The sequence below is a fragment of the Xyrauchen texanus genome, chromosome 28 (genome assembly GCF_025860055.1).
Source record: "Xyrauchen texanus isolate HMW12.3.18 chromosome 28, RBS_HiC_50CHRs, whole genome shotgun sequence".
NCBI lineage: Eukaryota > Metazoa > Chordata > Actinopteri > Cypriniformes > Catostomidae > Xyrauchen > Xyrauchen texanus.
Genome location: NC_068303.1, coordinates 7793773 through 7809544, shown reverse-complemented (window position 1 = coordinate 7809544; position 15772 = coordinate 7793773). Strand labels below are relative to the sequence as shown.

Sequence of the window (15772 nt, the reverse complement as noted above, 5' to 3'; positions counted from 1 at the left end):
CAAATAATAAATACAAAAAAAAAATGTATCAGAAGAATTAATTAGTTTATAAAATGATAAGCTTCACAATATTCTGTCTTCAAACCCTCAAAAAATATGCCTCATTCACTATCATTATAAGTGCCTCACTGTAACCTCGACGAGTCGATATATAAATAATTTTTGTTTTTTTGTTTTTTTGTGGTAATCAACATTATGCCACAAATGCTGTCGCTTGATCTTAACTCGGAATATATCTTTAAGTAGCGCAGAGAAAAATCTAAAGATATTTGAAGACAAAACCACTTCTTGAATTCTACTTTACCTTCACTGAGTCAATAGCTGTTCTTAAAGCCCTTGAAGGTAGATTTCCAGATAGGTGGAGACAAGGAATCAATATTTTTAACGACATTCAAATTGCTAGGAGAGCTGAGAATTAAAGAGAGGAGGAGATAAAAGAGAAACCGTGACCAACGGAACTGACGTCAGTAGCATAATGTAAACTGTTGAGATGATCCATGGTAACAGACTTTTGAGCAGCAGCAGCAGTGCAGCAACACCGCTCAGACACAAGCGCACACACAATCCGACAGAAATGCCTCAAACCCAGATCTCATCTGGACCGGCTCTCGCTTTCAACAGAAGAGCGGCGCTCGGACGCTTGTCAAACGCGCCGTCAGCTTTTTAAACGCAACGCGCACATCGGCGTTTGTAACGGAGCGGCTCGCGAGGAATGTCAGGAATCCAAAACATTTGATGTATTCCTCCTATAGATGTACTGTTCATTTTTGACAAACAAGAAAATCAACAAAATGTTGGGCTAAACGGTGACAGCAGTATCTCTCCGTTCAGATGATTATTTTAATTTTAGTTCTAATGGACTGCAATACGATGTACTGATTTTAATCCGGGTGAAATAATGACTTTAATGGATTAACGCCTTCTCAGTCATTGTATTTATTTTTTTCATTTTTAATCGAAATCGAAGGAAAGGCGATCCCGGTGTCTGTCTCTACTGTTTGTCATAAAATATATGTGTATATATATATATGTATATATTACAGTAATAAGTAGTATAATATCGTGAACATGGCGACGGGAACGGGCTGGCAGCATTACTACAACCCCACTGGCAACGCGTCGACGGGAACGGGGAAATATAACATCACCTCCACTTCAACATCCACGACCACATCCACTTCCTTCCCGTCGGGTTTAACCCTAGAATATACGCAGGACCTGCACCTCAAGATGAGCAAGAAGATAGCACAACTAACCAAGGTAATTTGGTGCGCGTTTTGGGGATGCCTAATGCCATGTGTGTGCTTGCAGGTTGAGTGATGCGCGTACTGGATGTGCGCACGGAGAGAACCCCATCTATATGAAATCAGTTTTGTCTTCAACATGGATTCAAACGTGCTTAAACTCGGCTTATTGCTTGCATATCATTGGCGTTTCTATTTTAGTCGTTATAAATTAGTCATATGAACCATTAATGTAGCCACTACTACATTTATCACCCTCTCCTCTAGTGACAAGTTGGTCTCTATTAAGAGCAGGAGGCCTTGTCATGACAGACATCATGTTGACTATACTATTTTAGCATTTAAAAATTGTAAAACCATATAGAATGATCACAATTTGAATGTAAAGTAAAACTGTCCTTTCAAACTAACTTATTATAAAAATAATAAGTTGCAGTTTGATCTAATGCTGCTTATTTATTTGAAAAATATTATATTGCTAGTTGTTGTGTGTATTTAGAGTACTATTAAATGGTACAGTAAGAAATGGTACTTTGACAAATACTCTGGTACTGAATTATTTGCATATTTGTATACTAAAGTATATTTTCAAGGTAATGCAAAGTACTTCAAAGAAAACCATTGTACTACCATGGTACATGCAATGTCAAGATGTAGTAATGTCATGGTAATGTGGCCAAAGCGGTAAGTGTTTTGGGTGTATGGGTTAGTGTGAGCTTCTTTTTTCGGGTGAAATGGCCACAGAGGGCGCCAAAAGTGAGTTCTAAAGCAAGTTGTTTTATAGCTGTTTAGGCTGTGATGCCCGATTCACACATACTCCGTGAGAGGGGCGTGAGCGAGGCATTAGCAACGCATCACAATTGAGCTTTCACATTGGCTGGGTCTCTTTTCTAGGTTCCTACGGCAATGGTAGGCAGTCACTTGCACTTGTTTATCAGCATACTTGGTTGTGATTGGTTAATATATCAAAGCCCCTTTCAATTCAAGTCAGTCCACTCTGTGGGCATCTTTGTAATGTTCTCGGGCAGGCTAGGCAGCTATTTTCTTTGTAAACAAGTGGCATAAAAGTACAGCTCCTATCTACTTGAATGTGGAAAGACTGAAATTTCCAAAACAGTTGGTCATGAATCATGATTACGATCAAAAATCATACTGAAAATCAGCAGTAACATCTGACAACAATAGTATCAAAATTGTGCTGCTTTACCTCCGATTATGCTAAAACCACTTTTTTTAGGCTGGATCAGCTAATGCGCATGCACGTTCTTGAGTTGACTGACATTATTGAAAAGGTGATTTGCTCTTTTACCTGTAAGGCGGGCATTCCCAATCTCCAAGAGGTCCATCCTAAACTATCACAAACAAAATGGGCAAAAGTCCTGCAATTTTTTAATTTTTATTCTTTCCTTTTAGTTATTTTGTGATTTTTTAAAATTTTTTTTTGTATGCAGACCTATAAATTGTAGTTTATAGTAGGTTCAGTTTAAATATTTTTTATTTGCTTTTGCATCTTTTCTATTATCTCCTGATTATTGTAGGTTTCTGCTACATTCTGAGCCGCTGAGTTCAGCGTGAGTCGCGCTGCAAAAATAGGCTCGGCATCTAAACTATCTGCTCTCTGCCGCAGCTGGGACGCTTCTGGGACGTGTCACCTCATGACTCATGCTTGCAATGTGAAGGTTGCAATCTGTTAACATGTGACCCGAAACGAAAATGCGCTGCTAACGCCTCGCTCACGCCTTGCTAATGGTGGATATGTTAAATCGTCATAATACAGTAAAGAGGAATGCATATTTTATATGATGTATCCCCCTACCCAAACCCCAAATCTGACCCTAACCATCAGTGGAGTGAAATTGTAATGATTAAGTGCAACCTCCGAATTGTGCTCGCCATTGATTATGGGAATGCTAATACTTTCTAGTTTCAATGTGGGATATGAACCCAGATTTCCCACGGTGCTTCCATATCACGACAAAGAAGTAAACATGCTGGAGCCGATGCAAAAAAGTAGATGGCACTTGTCGGTGAGTCAGGACAATGTGACTGATTCTAATTTTTTTCCTTTGGATGTGCGCTCGCTTCAGATAGAAATGGGGGCATTCACGGAGAATAACGGCAATCACGGGCCGGTGTTTTGCTGTTGACGGGCCGCATGCTCGTTTTATTACATCTACACAGGATGAAGAAATGTTCATTCTGTCTGTCTGAACGTACATGCAGTATACCATTGTCTGTCTTAGCTGACAAATAGCGGTTCCCTGTCTACCAATCACTGAGAGCGATTTTAGAGAGCGCATTAATAAAACGTGACATCATCCATAGCAGCAAGGTCAACTCTGCTTTACTCTTATCTTAGGATTTCCTTTTTAGCAATTTTGTGAAATAGGTTTTAAGCAAAAATTCCTAGCTAGGAACTATGTGGAGAACTCAAAGTTGTAAGAAAAAACTATTTTTAGATACAAGCCCAGATATGTTGGTTCATACTATTCTATGGACTCTATGCGGAACGAAGCCTACGTATTTCCGGTCAAATCTCAGGGGGCTAACTATCTTCCGGTATCAGATCCAGAAAACAGGAAAGTGTCAAGAGTTGTAGAAAACCACAATTCTTTCTCAAATAAAGCAATTTATTACAACAAATGTGATTTTTATTTATGAAAAGTATACAAATAATCTCAGTAATGAGCTCCAAAAGTGTAAATACATTCGTTTTGAAGCTTGCAGAATGGCACTGCTATATCATTGTGCAAGGCTTCCTCTGTGTGCAAAGTATTTACATCCAGTGATTGTAGAGTGATTTACAATTGAGAAATAGCACAAACAGTCACCAGAAGATGATGTTATTGGGACAGTTGCTCTGTTGAGGTTTTAGCACCATCAGCAGAGCATCAAAACATCTCTGAGAACACTACACACACACACACAGTACATTTTTTTTTATTTTTTGTAAATTATTAGGCTATATTTTACCCCTAGTCAAAGCATGAGATTACACATGAGTAAAAAAAAAAAAACTACAGTTCAGGATTAATTCGTTTTATTCATGTAATCTAATATCACACCACAATATTCATAAATAAAAGTAACTCAATTGTTAACACTTTACAATAAGTTTATTTGTTAACATTTAGGTAACAACATTAGGTAACAAATTAACAAGGAATAATACTTTTACAGCATATATTAATCCCAGTTAATGTTCAGGTCATCATACTAATTGATTTTAAAAATCAAATGTTGTATTTGTTAAAATTAGTTAATGCACTATGAACTAACAATGTACAATTTTTTATATTAACAAATATTAATAAATACTGCAATATATATACACTACCGGTCAAAAGTTTTGAAACACTTCTCATTCTTTATTATAATGTTTTTTTTTCACATTTTAGAATAATAGTAAAGTCATCAAAACTATGGAATAACATAAATGGAACTAAGGGAATTATATTGTGACTAAACAAAATCCAAAATAAATCAAAACTTTGTAATATTTTAGCATCTTCAAAGTAGTCACCCTTTGCCTAGAATTTGCAGACATGAACTCTTGACATTTTCTCAACCAACTTCTTGAGGTATCACCCTGGGATGATTTTTAAACCGTATTTAAGGAGTTCCCATCTATGTTGGGCATTTACTGGCTGCTTTTCTTTATTATTTGGTCAAAGTCATCAATTTCAAAAGCTTTTTTTTAATTACATTTTAGTTTTATAATGAAAAAACTTAATATGGTGGCACAATTATATTTTGTCTACAAAACTAGTTTCAAACATTTAACCATACGCCTTCAGATCAAATGATTTTTAAGATCATGAGAAACATTTCAGTCAAGTATTTAAAAACTTTTGACCGGTAGTGTATATACACACATACATACATTGTCGGCTAAAAGTTTGGAATAATGTACAGATTTTGCTCTTATGGAAAGAAATTAGCTTTAATAAGTGAATGAATTGCTTGTCTTTGTGGTCTTTCCTTGCGTTCTTTTTGCTACTTGGTTCTTGGCCTAAAGTTCATTCCGTCGATGTTTATAACTTCTGTATGATCAAATTTATTGTCTGTATGAATGATGATTTTAGCTGTGAAGCGAGGCCTTCTCATGGGTTTGAACCGCAGAGAGTGATGAGCTTTCTCGGGACGTCGAGTCGAAAGCGATTTTCAGCATTATCTAGCAAGGCTAGATTAAGATGAAATGTCTTAGAGTTGTGCAAATCTGATGGTCCTTGTAACCTTACAAAAGAGAAGTCTGCTTTAACTCTGTGTGGAAGATCAGGAGGTCAGGTTGCAGAGGGGCCTTTCTGACCAATGAGGACGCCTGGGCCACATGGAAACATTCCAAACTGAAAGGCTGGGTTTTTCCTAGATCCAAATCATGTTGTTTCAGTTCTTCTGCGTGTATAATCTTAAAACAGCTTTGCAGATCCTTGACATTCCAGCTGCCAGTTTGTCCAGATACTCAGGTGAAATTTCCCCCCACACTTCCTGTAGCACTTGCCATAGATGTGGCTGTCTTGTCGGGCACTTCTCATGCACCTTACAGTCTTGCTGATCCCACAAAAGCTCAATGTGGTTAATATCCATAACACTCTTTTCCAATTATCTCTTGTCCAATGTCTGTGTTTCATTGCTTACACTTAACCATTTATTTTTGTTTTTCTGTATCAAAAGTGGCTTTTTCTTTGCAGTTCAAGGTCTTCTCTTTACTGTTGTACATGAAACTGGTGTTGAGCGGGTAGAATTCAATGAAGCTGTCACCCGAGGACATAAGAGATGTCTATTTCTCAAACTAGAGACTCTGATGTACTTATCCTCTTGTTTAGTTGTATATCTGACATTCCACATCTCTTTTGTCCTTGTTTGAGCCAGTTATCCTTTTGTCTTTGAAGACCTTTGTATGAAATCTTCAGTTATTTGGGAATTTCAAGCCTTCATTCCTCAAAACAATGCTTGATTGACTGGTTTCTAGAGAAAGTGGTTTCTTTTTTTGCCATTTTTAACCTCTAATATTGACCTTAAGACATGCCAGTCTATTGCATAATGTGGCAACTCAAAAACAAACACAATGTTAAGCTTCATTTAATGAACCAAATAGCTTTTCGTATGTATGTATGTATGTATGTATGTATATTTTAATTGTTTGATCATGATACCTAATACATTAATGCATATTAATGAATGGAACCTTATTGTAAAGTGTTTTAAAAATTTACACAATTTAACATTTATTGTGTCAAATTACTGCGTCATTGTTAACTGTCCTTTTTTAGCAAATAAATAAATAAAAATGTTCATATCTAAAAAGCATTTGTCCATCATCGGTGATCTCTTCAGTTTGGCACATACACATGACAAATCTCTCAGAACCGGGACATGATTTTATTAACGTAAATTTTACTGAAGGTGAAAATTATATTAAACTGCATAATTATAATAGAATAAACTAATATTGATCACTATTAGACAAATTGTATTGTTAAAGTAAGAGTCACTATGTCAAGAAATATATTATCATTTACTCCAGTATTTGCTGTGAATCTGGATTTTCATCAATTGCCATATTATATTAACTTATAATATCACAGAGGGCTATACTTTATTTAGCAAAATGAATCAAAATAATGACATGTGTAATACAGTCAGAAATAAGAACCTTTCTAAGCCAGTGCTGGTGGTCGTGCACTGTGGTCTAAATAACTTAAAATACACATTATTAAACCCCTTCATTTTACTGGACAGAGCAACAGCCATCCCCTGTCCAATGTCATCCTCCGAAACTTCTGTAAATATTGTGTGTGAAAAGTAATTCTGCCTCAAGTCGTCTCGCCAGCATTTATTAGCGCAGTGTTTCCCAACCACTGTTCCGTGGCACACTAGTGTGCCGAAAGATTGTCAGGTGTGCCATGGTAAAATGATAAAATTCCACAAAATAAATAAATGCATGAAAAAAAATTTGAATAATATTTTCAGGGATCCAAACTCCTCTCCTTTCGGAGAAATTCTCCATTTTGAAACCATAATCGTTCACTTTTGTGATTGTGAAGAACAATGATTAATGTGCAAAAGTGAGGGATATTTATACGCATTAAGGGTCTTTCACATGATTCGCGTCAGCGACATTAATCTGCATCGTGTGGTGTCTCTGTTATTCATCTGTTCTCTTCACAAATAAATAAATGCATAATCTGCTATATGCTCGTCCTGTAAATTCATGATTAAAAATGAAAATGTGAAATAAAATAAAACCAATTAAATGTCTTATTATCATTAAAATATGAAAATTAATATGATGGGTAATAATAGATTGTGACGGAATTATTCCGACTCTCCATCTAAATGACGGACGATAAGAAAGTCTAACGAAAACACTTTTTTTTTTGCACATCCAAATTTCAAACACAAATTTTTTAAACACACTGCTATGATGGACCGAAAACATGGACAAGTTCTTGAAAAGGAAACATTTTGATGATGGTTAGCCTATGTGGGATAGTGGTGTGCTGTAGAATGTTTTAGTCATAAAAAGTGTGCCGTGGCAGAAAAAAGTTTGGGGAAACACTGTATTAGCATAGGAAGAAATAGTTTCCGGTGCTGCGCCAGAAGCGAGTGTGCCCCTTGAGGCATAACACTGAAGTGGCAGTGCATTGTGAATCCATAGACGTATGATGTGGTCTTGAGCATGCAAGTAGATACGTCCTTAAGGAGCTAGGACTGGCCCTCATAAATGAGATTACAGTACCTGTCAGGCCATCATTAATCAAGGCCACTTGGGCAATTGCTTTTAAAGTATATATGATGCATGTGGACTTTATGTTTTTTATCTGATTTTTATTCCTGAAATAGATTTAACTATAGTTTGTTTCAGTCCTCGAATCTGAGGCCACATCCACACTAATCTGTTTTCATTTCTGTGATTGAAATCGTTTTTAAAAACGCTCTGTTTTTAATGGAGGAAAACACCATTCTAGTGTGAATGAGATGCGTAAATGTAGCTAAATCAATAAGATTTTAAAGTAAAATGCGTATGCGTAGACATGGCCTAATTTGCCGAGCCGTGTTCCAAGAACAGAACTGAGACACTTCACAATTTGTTTCTTCCCTAAAAGTGGTTTTGATTCACAGTTCAGGTTCACTAATTCATTCAGATTACACCTTTTCTGCATATTACATCTTGTTATGCCAGTAGGTGGTGACAAATAAACATATTTTAGCTTACTGATGAGTCACTGAATCATTGATTCAACTGATTTGTTAAAAAGTCGTCCATGACGGGAAAATGCAAGTGAGCAAAAAAAAAAATTATTAAAAGTGTAAAGCAGTTCAATGGAAAGGAGGAGGCGAGAACCTGCCTGGCGATATAAATAATATTTGAATGATTAACTTAAACATAAGACAAACACACACAACGATCTCTCTCATGTCGCAATCTGATTTTATCCCTCTCGGAGGCTTAATTAGCCTGATAAGGGACCGGGTGTGTATAATCACGACCTGGCCCCGGCCTCCGCCCTGTCACAAAAAGATTTGTTCAAACACACTGATTCAGTAAAGGATGCTAGTAGTGATTAGAAAACAGACCAGGAGAAATACGCTAACAGGAATTTAAGGGCGGAACGAGAGACTACAAATGTGTTCCAATGGAATTTGGCATGGGATATTGTGCATTGCGATGGCAGAATAAACACGAAAATCCAAGAACCCACAACACAGCACTTGAACAGAAGCACAAAAGACTATGGTTACTGTAGCCTACAATATTACTATAGTAAAACCATGTAGGGCAATATAATGACAGTTTATATCTACAGATGACAGACCAAATCACAAACTCTTTCAAAGTCGATTTTCACCTCAACTGACCTATCACACCCTCTTTAGAATTTCGGCACTGACCAATTTAACTTTTGAGTATGCTCTGAAATACAGAGCCACAGAAGTATACAAGTATTGTATGTTTCATATGTGTGCTGTTCTGATCTGTATTACACTTGAGGCTCAATGCAGTTCTGTGCTCGATATGCATGAATTCCATCTCGTGCTCTGATAATGTGTTATACACTGTACAGCTGTGTTCTGAGTTCGGTTTGGTTTGGTTTGTGCACATTGCTTAGGTGCGCTGACCGCATTATATTAAAAGTGCTCCAGATTTACCTCAATTGTACATTTGCATAATTCCAAATATGTTTGGCCATTGCAAGTTTCTAAACAAATCTCAAATGATAGAATAATCGTGATTAATAATCATGATTTAAATTTGTTTTACCAAAATAAACTTGATTATCATCTTAACAATTATCGTGCAGCCCTATCATCGAAAACGCATGATAATGCCAGGTGCAAATGGGGCCTATTTGTTTGGAAACAGAATAATGCAGAGAGTGGAGTTGTGCTGGAGTTGTGATTGATGCTTAGAATTATTTTGGAACTATTTTAGCTGATGGAGAAGAAATGCACAAACTATTGTAATTGGCCAATTTTTGTCTAAAATTTAAGTTATTCAATATTATTTACTTGAACTGTTTACTTCATGAACCGTTGTGCAGCAAATCATTTTTTCTTAACATAAAAAACATACTTCAGCTTTAAGAGAAGTCTACGGAGCTCTGTAGGACAGGTCGGGAATAGTTTGCAATCCCTCACAACAGTTTTGCGTACCTCCACAATAAATTTACAATGGTTTACATGGTTTCACTACAGTAACCATATGATAACCTTGAAATTCATAGTAAAACAATAGTAATAATAATACAGGAAAAGGAAAACTATGTTAATGAAAATCATAATTTTGTAGTTATTATGGTTTTTACTACAAATACCATGGTAAAAACATAGTAACCACTAGATTAAACATGGTTAATCCAGAGTAAAACCATGGAAACTGTATAGAATACTGTATTTTCACCAAAAAACATGGTTACTTTTCATAGTTACTACAATATTACTATAGTAAAACCATGATTTCTGGTAAAATTATGGGTACTACAATCACACTTACTACAGTATCAGGACTGCCGCTGGCCAAATTGATGCCCTACGCAGTGATATGAGCATGAAGCGATCGTCTGTGTTCCGCAACTGCTTTCAGATCCTTGAATAACATATAACATGCGAGTAAGGGCAGCACTTTCTGGTGCTCCCCTTGGGAGTTGGTGCCCTATGCAGACTGCATAGTATGCATACTGTACGGTGCTGTACAGTATTACTATAGTAAAACCATGGTTTCTGCCAAAAAACTATGGTTACTATAGCCTATAATATTACTATAATATTACTATAAAACCATGGCTGCATATAATAAATTATGGTTTTACTACATCAACCATAATTAAACTATGGTATTTGCATAGTAAAGCCATAATAACCACAAAATTAAGATTATTGCAAAGGCACGCAAAACGATTTCTGAAAAAAATCCTTCTTAATTTAATTGTCAGTTCATTGTTATTCTGTGTGACTAACTCTTCCTAACATTGGCTCTCATGTTGAATTTCATAGACGCAATGACATTGAAAACAGCTTGCCCTCTCTGCCTATGGTTTCACTCTGCATTTCCCTTCACAGAAGCTTTGCTTGGGTCCAGATGGGCCCATGCTATATCTCACAGCTTTCTGATGGGCATCAATGATCTCCAGAAGCATCACACTGCAATTAAATTACCCCCACAGGTTGTTTGGACAAAAACAATAGATACCTCTCACACAAATGCTTGTTTAGTGCTTTGTAGAGCAATCATCTTACAGAAGCTGTTGCCACAATCTTGTTCAGTCTTTATTGGGTTTTTTTTAGTGATCGTTTAGCCTGTTATATCTATGTGCTTTTGGAGATAGTACATTATCCTCTATACATTGTATTCTATTACCTCTGTCAAAAACAGGGTCAGCATGTTTTTCCTCATACTGTAAATTTGATTTTATGGTCTACTTGGAAGAACTTCTCATGATATTGAGGAAAAAAATATTCTACTTCCATAGCAACAGCACAACTTTCAAACCAGTACTATTTTCTAATGAAACTAGCCTTGAAAAATTTTGCCCTAAGTGAAGATTTTTAATCAAGCTGTTATGCAGAACATAAGAGAATAGTCTTTATTGCTAGAGCATAATGCAGCCATTAAAATGTGATTTGCCAGTTGAGACAATAGTGGTACCAGCTAGGCTTTATCCCTTGCATATACAGTAGATTGCGTTAAAACCATTATTGAGATGTGTTCTTGTGTGTTATGTAACATAATTGCGTTACATTCACACAGAGATTATGCAGGAATGATGGCTAGCCTAAAGTGTTACTGACTAGCCAAAAGGACATACCAAAGTTGTTCCTTGTGTGATGCTGCATTTTCACCTGGTCCAATAATGAAAACTCTGTCATCATTTAGTCACCCTCATGCAGTTCCAAACCTACATGACTTTCTTCCTTAAAACACAAAAGGAGATGTTAGACAGAAATTTAGCCTCAGTCACCATTCACCTTTATTGTCTGGAAAAAAAGATGCAAAAAATGAATAAAGAGTATATGATTTTAGAACAATATAAGGGTGAGTAAATCATTACATAAGTTTTCTTTTTGTGTGAACTACAGTATCCCTTTAATTGTTTAGGGTCAAAGCTTTGTTGTTCCATCCTGTACCACAACAGCTCCAGATGCTTCTATTCCTCGTGGCCTTTCGTGCGAAGTCTGTTGTGTGTTGTGTTTGAATCATGGCATTGGAGGAGGATGTGCACGTGTCATAATCCAAGGGTTAACATTATTTGTGCTTTATCTGGGGAGATGCAGGCTTGCCCTACTGCACAGCAGATGGTTGAAGCCCAGGGCACCAGGGCTTAGGTGCAATAGTCAGTGTGAGGACAGTAACAGTGTTTCCTTTAGGGAACGGTTTGTTTACTCAGATAACACGCCGAAATGGCACTGCACGCTTACAGTAGCTTACAGAACATGAAGCAGCCTTGTTGGAAAATGTTTAATTTATTACAGTGTTAATTCTGTACGCCACGATAGTTAAACCAAGACTAGATGCTTGTAGTACTTTTTAACGTATATTTTTCTTAGCTAATCAGCATTAATCATACACAGTTATGTCATACACCTCTCTTCATTGCAAAATATTGGTGAAAAATAAATGACTGCACAGTATTTATTTATTATTTATGCATTTGGCAGACGCTTTTATCCAAAGCGACTTACAGAGCCCTTATTACAGGGACAATCCCCCCGGAGCAACCTGGAGTTAAGTGCCTTGCTCAAGGACACAATGGTGGTGGCTGTGGGGATCGAACCAGCGACCTTCTGATTACCAGATTACCACAACTCACTTTTATGAGTGAGTTTGTTCATGAAATAACCATTTACCTTGCACAGCCAATTGTCTTTTTTTGCTTGTGGAAAAAATTTCAGTTTTTCTTCTCAGAATCCTATTTCACAGTTGTTTCAGATATGATAGTACAGTAATTTTCTAGTAGATAGTGATATATCCAATTTGAAGCGGAAGCAACATCAAGACAAAACCTTATTAAGACTAACATAATAAAGATTAGCATGCACCTTATAAATAAAATAGATTATGAACTTGTACTATTAAAAATGTGAATATGTTGTTGAGTGGACACCAGACAGCAAAACAAGACACAAATAAGACTTATTTAACTTCTATATAATGTTATATACTGTATCCCACAAGGTGATCACAATCTTGGCTTATTTTGTACTTAGCAAATGAGTAAATAAATGGACATGAAATATTGATTTCAGTTTGAATTATTTTATTATGCAAGAAGAAAGTGATCACGGAGTGACGAGAGACATCAGGAGAATGGTGCCTGGGACAACAGTCAATTATACAGATTAGCGGTTATTATACAAAAATACTTGAATTCTGTGATTGACTATTAATAACTAAGTATTCCATAGAGACGTAATACTTTTTTTATAGGGATAGATCATCTCTAGTTATTTTACTAAATTGTATATTTAATTAGCTACATTTGCATAATACTTAATTGGGTAGTTAAAAAAAATGGTAATCATTTACTCACCTTCATGTTGTCCTAAACCTGTAAGACATTCACTGAGAATATAAGCACAATACAAGCCACGGTCACCATTCACTTCATTGCATCTTGTTCTCAGTAACTGAGGCTAACATTGCGCTTAACCTCCCCTTTTGTGTTCCACGGAATAAAGAAAGTCATACAGGTTAGGAAGAACACGAGGATGAGTAAATGATGACTGAATGTTCCTTTTTGGGTGCATTATCCCTTAAAGTTGTGTCTGACATTTAATTAGATCAAGAGTTGATTTGTTTCTTTATCAGAACATAGTCAAAAACAAAGGAATAGGTTGGAAATGAGTGTCTCACACTCAGGTGATGTCAACTCAGACTCATCACAGGGTGACTGCACAGGTCAGAACATACAAAACGTTAAAGCTATGTTCATTCGTGTGTGATCGAACAATTCTCTCCCTCACATGCTTCAGTTCACAGCAAGTGAAATAATCAGTGGAGATAATCCTATGAAAGCATGGATCCTTTAGCCTGTATTTGCATCATTTAGCAACCTCATTACAATATTAAAATGTCTGTGGTTTCATGCCAGTAGATGGCAGTTTTCATGTGGTCACAAATGGGAGCTGTGATCCACTTCAAAGTACATGAAAATTGGTGTTTAAGCACTGTCTTGTGAAGAAGTCTCTTCTACTGGCTTTGAGTCTCAAGGTAATTTGTACCCTTGCCAGCTTTATATTTGAATAATCATTCCCAGCAGTTATAGCCAGGAAGGACAGGCTGATCTCACATTGAAATTGGAAACAGTAGTTCGACTTTTTTATTTATTTATTTTTTTAGCTCAAATCGGTCTGTGCTAACTGAAATTCGAAACACTGCCCCCAGTGGCCAAAGCAGTCATTGTTGTTGGGTGTATGGCATGTGTGAGCTCCATTTTCCTGGTGAAATGTCCAGATGGCCGCCAAAAGCGAGTTGTTTTCAGCTGTATAGGCTTTAATACAGTGAAGAGGAATGCATTTTTATAAACTGTATCCCCAAACCTAAACAGTGGAGTGAAAATGTAATGTTAGAGGGGATAATGCAACCTTCGAATTTGTCCAACAGGAAGCTTGTTGTGTCAGCAGCATGGGAGCCCTGGGTTCGGATCCCATGTCGAAAACCAGGAAGTAATTACTGAAATTACGTTCACATAATCGGTGATGAACACGATTACTTTCTGATTTCAACTCATAATCTGAACCCGGGTGTCTCATACTGCTTACGCAATGCGCTTCCAGTCATCTCAAGGGAAGGTAAACATGCCGGAGCCGATGCAAAAATGTCTAAAAGGAAATGCCGCTTGTTAGTGAGTCGGCATAATGCGGTCAATCCTAGGTTACTGGAACTCTCTTAAACAACATGCAGAGTTCCCATGTGATCATGTTAGGGAGGAATTGAATGAAAGGAAATATTGGGTTTCCATTTGTTTTGATGACAGTCCTTTGACTTGTTCATCAACATGCAGATAAAATCATCTTCATTCAGCATGGTTGTTGATTTAAGGAATTGTTCACCCAAAGTGAAAATGTTGTTATCATTTACTCGCCCTCATTTAGCTAAAAACACTTATGACTTTCTTTCTGTCATGGACAATAAAAGGAAACATTTTGGTCACACTTTTCCACACGATTTCAATGATTGGGGACCAGAAATTTCAAGCTTCAAAAAGGATGAAAAAGCATCATAAAAGTATAATAAAAGTAGTCAATAAACTAGTACATTATGTTCCAAATCTTTTGTTATTCCTTTCGTGTTCCATGGAAGAAGGAAAGTAATATGAAATTTAAACAACATTATAACAGAAATTTCATTTTTGCATAAACTATGGCAAATGCATGCACATATACACAGATACCAGTTCATCAAATCTGTCCTTTCAGTGAAGTAGGCATTTAAACACACAGACATGTACCACACTTGTACCAAAATGTCCCTCTTGTACAACACATAGAGAAAAGCCATTAGTCTGTGCAGCAGAATGACATGCATATATCTATATCTGCCTGTGCAAAAGACACTCATCCCACTATTCCACAGAGGGATAAAGAAAGCGGTAAATGTATTATTGCAGCAGGTCTGTAGCGACAGGAAAGGGAGGCTAAACTCCCCGAAGCCCTGCGTTGTTGGGAATCTTCTGTCTTATCTTTCTTCAGACATCACCCTGCTGGAATAGTCAGGGATAAATAGTCACTGAAAGCAGTCAAGGAATTTGGAGATGAAAGAGTATTTTCAGCTTTACGGGCAGCAAAAATTTGTTTCAAGTTCTTTATACAGTGTAAAGAAAGAAATTGTCTATTCATTGTGTCGAGTTTTGTTGTGAGAGCAAAAGAGAGTTCTGTGAAGGCTTCCTCACCTAGGTCGGACACCCTACTGATCGGCAGGGCCCTGTGGACTGCAGGTTTCACTTTTCATTTATCTGAACTGTCTGACAGATTTTGTCTATTCCTCCTCTGCAATTGTACCCAACACCCCTTTCCTCGTTTGGTAA

At 36.8% G+C, this 15772-nt stretch overlaps 1 protein-coding gene across 2 annotated transcripts in view; it reads left to right on the top strand.

Moving 5' to 3' along the window:
• Nucleotides 1-504: 504 nt before the first annotated feature.
• Nucleotides 505-15772, top strand: part of fam184ab (family with sequence similarity 184 member Ab) — a 175037-nt gene continuing 159769 nt past the window's right edge. For both annotated transcript variants that reach the window (XM_052096595.1, XM_052096594.1), the window contains exon 1: nucleotides 505-1260. In XM_052096595.1, the coding sequence (XP_051952555.1) occupies nucleotides 1069-1260 (192 nt within the window). In that variant the 5' untranslated portion in view covers nucleotides 505-1068. The remainder of the gene's footprint in view (nucleotides 1261-15772) is intronic.